The sequence below is a fragment of the Pecten maximus genome, chromosome 17 (genome assembly GCF_902652985.1).
Source record: "Pecten maximus chromosome 17, xPecMax1.1, whole genome shotgun sequence".
NCBI classification, from domain to species: Eukaryota; Metazoa; Mollusca; class Bivalvia; order Pectinida; family Pectinidae; genus Pecten; species Pecten maximus.
The window spans coordinates 28,682,970-28,694,669 of record NC_047031.1 but is presented as its reverse complement, the minus strand read 5'-3'; the positions used below and the strand labels follow the sequence as shown (position 1 = coordinate 28,694,669).

At 38.7% G+C, this 11,700-nt stretch overlaps 1 protein-coding gene across 1 annotated transcript; it reads right to left on the bottom strand.

The window, feature by feature from the left end:
- Positions 1–9,561: 9,561 nt before the first annotated feature.
- Positions 9,562–10,776, bottom strand: LOC117315286 (mucin-2-like). The gene has a single exon (XM_033869435.1). It carries the CDS (start codon positions 10,774–10,776, stop codon positions 9,562–9,564), a length of 1,215 nt encoding a protein of 404 aa, XP_033725326.1.
- Positions 10,777–11,700: the final 924 nt, after the last annotated feature.

The window sequence follows — 11,700 nt, the reverse complement described above, 5'->3', positions numbered from 1 at the left end:
CACTAGACTAGTTTGGTTGCTTCAATCCAATAATATTTTGAGTCCACTCCAAAGCGGATTCAGAAACCGCAGAGGAACGGTAAACCATCTGGTCAGATTAGAAACTTTCATTCGAGAAGCTTTCGCAAAGAAGGAACATCTTGTTGCTGTGTTCTTTGATCTGTAATAAGCATACGATACTACATGGCAATATAGTATTATGAAGGACCTGCATGAAATTCGGGTTCGTGGGAATCTCCCAAAATTAATTTCAAATTACATATCTGACAGACATTTTGAGGTTCGCGTTGGCTCAACTTATTCCGAAACAGCCAAACAGGAAATGGGGGGTCCCTCAGGGTGGGATCCTTTCCGTAACTCTTTTCGGTCTGAAAATCAACAGTATAACTAAATGTATCGGTAAGTCAACTGAAGGGTCTCTATTCGTTGATGACTTCTTGATCTGCTATAGGTCGAAGAACATGCACACGATAGAACGACAACTTCAACAATGTTTAGGCAAACTACAAACATGGGCAGATGAAAACGGCTTCAAATTTTCCAGATCAAAAACTGTATGCATGCAAATGTTGGATCTTATCCATAACCAAGGATTACGTCTAGCATTTGATGCTTTCCGAACAACACCAGTGCACCCGGCTTTTGATCTTGTTGTCAATCCGCAATACCGAAACATATTCACTCAAAACTAAAAACTCTTACCAACATTTGGCATTAGAATTTCGAATTTTCTTCAAGAACTTAACATAAGTTTAGACAACATAGGCGAGTACACTGTATCTGATGTACCGCCATGGCTTGTCGAAACACCGGATATTAACCTTACTCTACACGAGAGGGCAAAATCGAGTGCATTACCCGAAGAACACAAATCCTCCTTTCGGGAGTGCATTACAGATTTTCCCGATCACGTTCAGATCTACACTGATGGGTCAAAATATGGAGAAAATGTCTCCGCAGCATGCTACACCGATCAGCATTGCTCTCCAATCCGCTTACCAGACGGTGCCCCTATTTTCTCTGCGGAAGCATGTGCCATCGATTTGGCCCTCGACCATATCGATGAACAACGCATTAGAAAGGCAATCATTTGTTCCGACTCTCTATCTGTCCTTCAGAATTTACAATTACGAGATCCAAAAAAGATATTCATACAAAAACTTTGTTTTACGAATATCTCGTATCTTAAAAAAATGCAAAATAACATTACTTTGGATTCAGAGCCATATCGGAATTAAAGGCAACGAACTTGTTGACCGCCAAGCAAAACATGCTATAAATCTGCAACAAACAAATACTGAAATACCGAAACTTAAAACATCAACACCAAGTCGGAAGGATCGTAGAGAGGAAATAGTCCTACCTCGGCTCCATACCGGGCACACATATCCTACTCATTAGTTCCTTTTGAAACGAGAGGATCCACCGGTGTTATGCATGTGATGCTCAATTCACAGTGGAGCATTTTTAGCTCACCTGCCCGAAGGGCAAGTGAGCTTATGCCGTGGTGCGGCGTCCGTCGTCCGTCCGTCCGGCCGTCCGGCGTCAACTTTTTCATTCAAACAACTTCTTCTCAATAACCAAAAGGCCCAGGGACTTCATATTGGGCATGTAGCATGCTGGGGTGAAGGGCTACAAAGTTTGTTCAAGTAAATGACCTTGGCCTTCATTCAAGGTCACATGGGTCAAATAGGCTATAATCTTCAAACGATTGGTTTCGTTTGGTTTATTTTGTTTAACGTCCTATTAACAGCTAAGGTCATTTAAGGACGGCCTCCCGTGCGTGCGACATGCATGCGAGTGATGAGTGCGTATGTGTGTTTTGGGAGGCTGCGGTATGTTCGTGTTATGTCTCCTTGTGATAGGCCGGAACTTTTGCCGATTTATAGTGCCATCTCACTGAAGCATACTGCCGAAGACACCCAGCAGCACACCCCACCCGGTCACATTATACTGACAACGGGCGAACCAGTCGTCCCACTCCTTGTATGCTGAGCGCTAAGCAGAAGCAGCAACTACCATTTTTAAAGACTCTAGTATGTCTCGGCCAGGGGACAGGGCCCAAAGCCTTCCTCACAGGGGCCAACGCTCAACTAAAGGCCAAAAGTGAGGCAGTGTCAAGGGATACGTTAGGAAGAAGAAAGTTAAGAAAGAAGAGAAACGATAAGATCCCAAATTTAGTCGTCTCTTACGATCATGCAATGGGGGCAGCAGGTACAATTCTTAAGCCCTACCTGCAGGGCAGATCTTCAAACGACTTCTTCTCAATAACCAAAAGGCCCAGGGACTTGATATTGGGCATGTAGCATGCTGGGGTGAAGGGCTACAAAGTTTGTTCAAATAAATGACCTTGATCTTCATTCAAGGTCACATGGGTCAAATAGGCTATAATCTTCAAACGACTTCTTCTCAATAACCAAGAGGCCCAGGGACTTGTTATTGGGCCTGTAGCATGCTGGGGTGAAGGGCTACAAAGTTTGTTCAAATAAATGACCTTGACCTTAATTAAGTCAAGGTCATATGAGTCAAATAGGCTATAATCTTCAAACGACTTCTCAATAACCAAGAGGCATAGGGACTTGATATTGGGCCTGTAGCATGCTGGGGTGAAGGGCTACAAAGTTTGTTCAAATAGTCGTTTGAAGATAACAGCCTATTTGACCCATGTGACCTTGAATGAAAGTCAAGGTCATTTATTTGAACAAACTTTGTAGCCCTTCACCCCAGCATGCTACAGGCCCAATATCAAGTCCCTGGGCATCTTGGTTATTGAGAAGAAGTCGTTTGAAGATAACAGCCTATTTGACCCATGTGACCTTGAATGAAGGTCAAGGTCATTTATTTGAACAAACTTTGTAGCCCTTCACCCCAGCATGCTACAGGCCCAATATCAAGTCCCTGAGCCTCTTGGTTATCGAGAAGAAGTCGTTTGAAGATTATAGCCTATTTGACCCATGTGACCTTGAATGAAGGTCAAGGTCATTTATTTGAACATACTTTGTAGCCCTTCACCCCAGCATGTTACAGGCCCAATATCAAGTCCCTGGGCCTCTTGGTTATTGAGAAGAAGTCGTTTGAAGATTATAGCCTATTTGACCCATGTGACCTTCGGGCAGGTGAGCTAAAAATTGTAATATGAATAAAACTAGCTTACAATGATATTTGAATAAAGAGGTAATCAACATAGTATCTTTAGAAATGACCCCAATCAACTTCAAAGTTGCTGTAGAGCCAGGTGAGCGATACAGGCCCATTGGGCCTCTTGTTTAATAGAATGTTCCGATTTTAAGCACATTCGTGATACTTTCGAGTCCCGGATATGAAAACCTTTTCAGTTCCGTGGATTCGAAAACAATATTTAGCTACTTGAAAGAAATCGATCTTTTACGTTACTCTCTTTGACGTTCTATTTATATCACAAAGTTTACATAATCTATTCGTACATATATATATTTTACCATTTTTAACTTTTTATCATAATGATCTAAATATACAATACGAATGCTTTTAAAAGTGACAAATTTTATCTGATTTTAACGTTAAAAAAACAAAAACATAGTATATTGATTGGCCCTAAATGACCCTAGTTGTCGATGGTCCGTAAAACATAAACAATCACCAACAGAACCAAGATTAGAATTAAAGTTCAACATTAATTTGGAGCAAGTGAAAGTTTACAGACATACTCGGCATGTAAACCAGTACAATTTCAATTATTTCAAAGTTTCGAAACGGTAACTTGTTTCAAATCCGGAACCAGCTCCGTATCTGCAACGTTCATAGTAGATGATATATATTTAACTCGAATATCAGTCTTTAAAGCAGTTAACGATGTTAGGTTACAAATTGTTCCAAATCTGGATTAAAGATTCATTGTTATTTTGACACAAATGAGCAAAAATGAAACCATATTTGATGTTTGAAAGATATCGCCTGCTCGAGAATGGTAGAGAGGCTGCGAAACTCAACCTTTTATACTCCATCGAATGCACCCTCGTGCATACTATATATTTAAAACTCCCGGTTTACATACGCTATAGAAAAACATGATGGCGGCCGCCATACGAGACGTGATTCATCGGAAGAATATAGACTATAACATGTATATTGGGACCTAGCTGCTATCAAGGTATAATTAAATATGAAAATGAGGTAGTCTTACATCTAAAGATAATTAACTTTCACGCTAGAAAGTATTATAAATGTAAGTACAGCACAACTACATGGATGAAAGTGTTCAGTATAAAATACTGAATTCAGTATTTTGGAAATGTTTTCCCCAACTTTGACAAAAAGAATTATTTCAGTATTTTCGGAACTGTGTGCTTCAGCGAGGTAGCATAATAAATCGGCAAACGTTCCGGACTATCTCAAGGAGACGAACATACCGCGGCTTGCCAAATAAACTCATACGCTCTCACTACACGCATGCATGTCGCAAGCACGGGAGGCTGTCCTTAAATGAGCTCAGCTGTTGACAGGACGTGAAATAAATATAATCAAACCAAACTGTCATCTATGCGAATATGAATATTTCAATCCAACATTCTCATCTCGCATGGATGGACATTTTTACAGCAATATTCAAAATTAACAAATTATCAAATTATTTTGGAAACTCCTCCGTGAAGTATTGTTTAGTTAGTCTCCTTTCTTTGATATCAAATATTGTCTGGTGTATACTAAACCAAGCCAAAATACCAACATAATAAAGAAACGGTAATTCCAACCCAAAATCGATTACCGATTAAACGAGGGCGAAATATAGCTTATATTAGCTTATATAATTTATAAGTTATTCTGAATATTGATTTCATTTGCTATAATAGGGTTTTCAAATCGGCGTGTGCACAAAGCGTTGTAAAACTCCATGCCTGCTTTCTGTTGTTATTTATTATTTATTGTGGCTACATATCATATAAAACAGCGATGGCGTCAGAGAACTTAATAATTCAGCTTCATAGATAGCACCCTGGTTAAAGCAGCAAGAGGCCCATGTGGTCTGTATCGCCGAAATTGAAAATAAGTAGTTATATTACACATATAGCTTACAAGTTTCGGGACTGCAAGTGGAGTGGCCGCTGAAGGGGAACTTTGCTGTAATTTTGCTTTCATTATAATAATGATTCAGCTGTCAGATGACCGTTACTCTCCGTATTTAATGATTATGATTACTAAAAGATTTTTTAAAAAGTATCTGGAATTATTGTCAACACTGCATTTTGTTTGAATACTAAAAACAACATTATTTTAAGGCATTTTATAGCAATTTATTACTCAGTTCAATTAATTATCAATAAACAAAGCTGTACACTAAATAGACAAAACACTGTCCATAGAAAGCAGCTGTACACTAAATAGACTTAACACTGTCCATAGAAAGCATTAAGACAAAAAACGTAGGTGTACTAGGCAAGCAACACCTTTCTAGTTAATTAAAACCATGTGATCCATACAGGACCTGGATTTATGACTGTGTAATATGTTGTACCGTATGTTCCATTCTACTCCGCTGCAATAAGTATGTGGTAGTTTGGGTAAGTTTTAAATAATTATGTGAGAAAGCTGTTAGTATAGAAAAGTACATCTTCTGAATCTCCAAATAACTTGTATTAAATAAAGAAAAACTTATTGTAGTGACCGCCCATTTTTATGAAAAGCAGAATATAAAAACTTCGAACAATATAAATTGTTATTAAAAACCTGCACGAAACTGCCTGGTTTTAATCCCTACATGTTCACTGTATTTGTGCTGAAGGTGTGTAGGATAAATCATTTCAAAATTCTTTCTTTATTTGAGGAATGTTGTCGATTACTGCACTTGCAACAATGAACACACTTCCTTTGAAACGGTAACCGGAAGATATATATTTACCACAGGGAACATATAATGTTTTTTTTTGTTTTAATTCAAAGTGAAAGCTTTTTAACTTGCGTTGTCAGCTTTAATAGTATTACATCAACCAATCTAATTAAAATCAGATAACTATATAACAAGTGTGACAACTGCATATGGAGTTCTTAACCCACTTTTCATAACTGTACAATTTGGTGACGGAATGCTTAAAGCTAAAGCCTTATTGGCCTTCTCAAAACACGTTTTTTAATTCCGATTTGCCAATTTCGATATCTGCTGTCATTTTCTTCAGACGTTCACCCTTCCGAAATTGGTTTGATTTGGTTTATTTTGTTTAACGTCCTATTAACAGCTCAGGTCCTTTTGGCAAGCCCCACTGCTCAAGTCCGAGGACGAGTCTGGCAAGTCAATATCTAAAATATTTTTGATCAGATGACGTCGATCTTTTGTCATTCTCAGCTTTCTATCGTTGAATACTTTACGTAATACAGTTCCATCAGCTGGACACTCGTTTACATCAAACGGAAAATCATATAATACAGTAATAACCCAGCTGGTAACTTTCGATTGGCGTCATTACTGGTGTAGCGGTTCACTCCGACACGTTGGGCAGGGGCTGCCATGTTTTCGCCTGTTCGGAACCTCTCTAGGTGTATCTATCGTAATAAGTTAGAGGTTTTTGGGGGTTTTTTTGTTGCTGATACGAATTTGCCGGCGTTGTTCTGATTGGTTGAGTGTGAGGTCAACTGGACGTGACCCCTAAGCAGGTTGTTTCAAAGATTCATATGGAGAGTAGCTTAGTGCAAATGTACATCTGCTTTTAATTAGATTATGTTTCCTGTAATTAAACGGGAGAAGCAATTGACAAGTCTTTTTTTCTATATGAAAGTTAAAGATCTTTCAAAAAAATATGACTAAGTCATAAAGGGTCTTTCGAAAAAAAGAAAAAAAAAAAGAAAAAAAGAAAAGAAAAAAGAAAAAAAGAAAAACAAAAAAAAAAGAAAAGAAAAAAAAAAGAAAGAAAAAAAGTCATAAAGGGTCGGTTTCGTTGACAGATATCTCGATCCGAGTGTAAGTGTTTTGCTTGTCAGCATGAGGCTAGCCTCCCAATCAGATGTGTTAGATGATCGGACATATATTTCATTCTCTGTTTTGTGTTCTTCTATGAACAATCCTTGTTTTTTCCTCTCCTGGCGTATCGTACATGACATCCTTTTTCATTTTAACAAATGGCTGATGTAAAGTGAAATGATGTCTTCAATAATATGTAACATCATTATAACGATTTAACAGAAGTCGATACTTGTTTCATCATATTACAATGTGTATGTTTACCTGTATTATATTTATCACAAAATTTACCGTCAATTTGACCGAGGACAGTAATTTCTCAGTTTGGTTTATTTTGTTTAACGTCCTATTAACAGCTAAGGTCATTTAAGGACGGCCTCCCGTGCGTGCGACATGCATGCGTGTGGGGAGTGTGTATGTGTGTTTTGGAAGGCTGCAGTATGTTCGTGTTAAGTCTCCTTGTGATAGGCCGGAACTTTTGCCGATTTATAGTGCTACCTCACTGAAGCATACTGGCGAAGACACCCAGCAGCACACCCGACCCGGTCACATTATACTGACAACGGGCGAACCAGTCGTCCCACTCCAAATAAGCCGCTTCCATGTCGGAGGTCACCTCATCATTTCGATTATCCGTATCCGTAAGGCGCGTACCACCATCCATTACGTATAACACATTTTTGGTTGATTCCTTTCGACAATAGTGTTCAAATTTTGATTTCATAAACGTAATGACATTGTTGTCCGACAGGTCTTCTTCCGTTTATTAACCTAAATAATGTATTCACCCCTCAGCTCGGTTACCTATAACCTATTCCACAAGAACTTTAGTTAAGGTGTAATTCCAACACGTACAATTGATTTATTAATGCATGAAATACAATTTTAACACTTGCATTACACCATCGGAGCGAAAGACACAATGACGGGCGTACATGTAACGCTGTCTATTCTATAGTTAACTGCCGGTGACAATTAAGTATTTATGGAAATTTAATAAGCTTATTTAAGAAATCGGTATTAGCAGTGTCATGAATTTTATTTTCAAATGCATGGAGGATGAAAAGAAACCGTTTGATGCAAACTTCCAATAACCCGTGTCGAGAGCCTGTAAGGGTTGTTGTATCAAAATCGGCACGTTTACCAGATTTTATTAAAAACAAAAGAACGTAATATGGAAAAGTTGTTTAATACATCAGCTGAAATGCGAAGAAATATGATATTGACAAATAAAAAAAAATTTTACGCGTGAAGACGTTGAAGATATAAGGGTTCTGGACTGACTCTTAACAAAGCCGTCGAATGACATGTATAAAATTGATTTGCAATGGAATATTGACTACTTATCAAAAATAGGGCGGTAATGCGTGTACACCTATAATAAAAAAAAACACTAATGAGCCAAGCTAACCACAAACCTGAAAACCTGTTAAGGCGACACACGCGAGAAACCTATACTATTTCTAGCACAATTTTAAACTGCTAATGCTTGTATTTGTATTTACTATAATGCAACTGTCCCATCAACAAGAGATTAATTACCTTGAAATTGTTTTGGACTGCATTGGCTTTTTTAGTCGATTTTGATTGAGTCATGCCTTCAAGTCAGTCTCGATGACATTTTAAGCCTGCTCCGTGTTGCTGCAACGGGGAAAATTTCAGGTAGTCCAAGTTCCTGTAATTGAATGATCCTGACCTTTATTCAATGTCGTCACAGAGGTGAAATAGGCTGAAATCAACTCAATATCTCTGATACCTAATATGTTAGGCCCATAGTATGGTAGAATGATGGGACTAGAAAATGTATTGACATGAATAAACCTAGAAATGACATGATTAACTTAAAAAATGCCGTAGAATCAGGTGATCGATACAAGCCTGTCGGGACTGTTATTTTGATGGGACATTCATGCGCTGTATGTATTTTTCCAGTGTGAATGCGACAATCGATCAATGTTCATAATTACTTTCAGCCTTATTTTCGGGCTTATTACATTCCGTTCTACTTAACAGACCAGAAACCGGTAGATGAACTGGACTCACAAATAAGGTAAGAAACTATGACTTAGGTAAAACAATCAAGCAAATAATATTTTAAACACTGTTTTCCGAACCATTTTAATTGCAAGATTCCACAAAATCAATTTGTCTCCAAAATAATCTGTCCAACAAAGAAGCATAAGCCAGCAATTAGTGCATTAAGTCTTCATTAAGTCCTTAATCTTTGACATTTTCTTTAGTGACCATAACCTTCGGTCACTTAACTCTACGATTCCGATCAAAGTTGCTTTAGAATTTCATAACAAAATGTTCACGAGTAAAAAGGTACAAAATTTGATTTTGACCCTGAACTTTGCTTCTGGTCAGTTGACTTGTTTAAATCAACCCATAGCATTAAACATTTTAAAGACGAAGGCTTTTAAAGAATTTGCTATATTTCCCCTAATGAGCCCCGCCGCCCAGGACACGCCTACCATTTATACTAAAAACTTTTTCCCTTTCAAAGACCCAAGGATACCTTAGGCCAAATATGGATCAAATCCTTTAATTTCTATTTGAGAAGGATGTTAAAGCATTTTCAATTTCCCCAATGGGCCATTTTGGACCACAACCAATGTTTATTGTAACAGCATTCACACTCTGTTCATGAATCGTTTGTACATGAGCCTGTACATCGTGATGGCGTCCATGATAATGATAAACACTCCAACACTGACCAGAATGGCACAAGCCACTATTCCCATGGCTAAACTGCTAGGCCGCGAGTCATACACACTGATTAGTTTACGCCTATGAGACGACAGGTTGGTTTTGTTTACAGCCAACTGAACCTTCAACAAATTCTGTTTCATTTCGATTTCATGTTCGGTCAGTGTACTGTTTACCTTGATGCAGCATTTATCGCACGTGTTTAAATCGGGAGCGGTTGTTGATGTACTCGCAGATTTTTCTGTTTTTATTATCGTTGACTGTTCTGATGGTGTCGCCCTATCTGTATTTGATGTCGTAGCCTGCGAGGCCACAGCAGATGTGAAATGGAATGAAGGAGCCGTCGTAGGATCGGCCGTTGTTTCCGTAGATTGAACAATAGATGGCAGGGACACAACAGATGTGAATTCTGTAGGAGCCGTAGAAGGATCGTGCGTTGTTTCTGTCGAGGAGAAGATTGACGGCGAGGACAGGACAGGTTTGTAATCTGTTGTAGGATCTGGCGTTAATTCCGTAGAGGGCACGATAGACATCGTGGACATGGATGTGAATGCTGTAGGAGTGGAAGAAGGATCATGCGTTGTTTCTGTCGAGGAGAAGATAGACGGCGAGGACACGACAGGTTTGTAATCTGTAGTAGGATCTGGCGTTAATTCCGTAGCCGTAGAGGGAACGATAGACAGCGTAGACATGTATGTGAATTCTGTAGGATCCGAAGGATCATGCGTTGTTTCTGTTGAGGAGACGATAGACGTCGTGGACACAACAGATTTGAAATCTGTGGGAGCCGTAGTACGATCTGGCATTGTTTTCAAAGACGAAACTATAGACGGCAAATGTGTTTCATCTATAATTGGCGTTGCATTCGAAACTCCAGGTGAAAAAGCTACCGTTGATGAAGACGCATACTCTATATAAACTGTTTGTGATGTTGATATGGAGGTTTTAACAGTAGATGCAACATCAAATTCTCGAGTGTTGGGCGCTGCAGACGCAGCAGCCACTTCTGTATCGGTTACATTTGTAGTTAGCGATTTAGAGGATACAGTCGGTGTGAAGTGTGAAGGAGGAGCCGTAGTAGGATCAGCCTTTGTTCCCGTCGCTGTTGATGTAACAAACTCTACAACAACAAAACGCATTGTCTTAATGTCTTACTAGTACAAGTAATAAGATAAGGGTCGATATGTGACAACAATATCAAATTGAATTCAGGGTGACTGACAGGCGGCCATCTTGGATTTTGAGAATTTACGTTTGTCTAGTTCTTGGAAACTAAGATCCGGCCTATCACAAGGAGACTTAACACAAACATACCGCAGCCTCCCAAAACACACATACGCACTCATCACACGCATACATGTCGCACGCACGGAAGGCCGTCCTTAAATGACCTTAGCTGTTAATGGGACGTTAAATAAAATAAACCAAACCAAGAAACTACAGAAGGGATAAATCGTCCTTGTTGTCCGGAATTTGGTGTCAAAGCTCTTGGTCCAATTTGTTTATCTTTTTACTAATTACCATTTTGTTAAGACATTATGATGCAAAGCTTGTCAGAATTAATAAGGAGTCCGCTGACTACAGGTCAAGGTCACTTGGTCAGATACCAAGGTCACATTCATATATTTTTACTGATTGACATTTTGTGATGAGAGTTGGAAGCAAAGTTCACCATTCGTGGCATTAAACATTCAACTAATCAATACTAAAATCAAGGTCATGGTGTAGAGGTCAATGCATCAGAGGTCAATGCATCTAGGTCAGGGGCCAAGGGCACCTTTATGCTATCACTAATTAAACGATATGGAGGCGGCAGTGTATAATGCAACGTTTGCTTTTTTGTCACATGTTTAAGCTCTTGTTGACTATCAGTGTTATAGCATTACTTTGAATATGATCCAGAAATCAAAATGGCTGGTAGTTAGTTTTGTATTCAGATTTCTAATTAACAGAAAATTCTTTTCTAAAGTGTTACCTAAATCTCATATGGGGGCTTCTTATTTATAAGATCATTAAAGTAGAGAACAAATCATACATTGAACAAATAAAAATCATTCAATGAT

What these genes read in the sequence shown, in the direction of transcription:
- LOC117315286 (XM_033869435.1), bottom strand. Translation starts at nt 10,776, where the DNA reads ATGCGTTTTGTTGTTGTAGAGTTTGTTACATCAACAGCGACGGGAACA.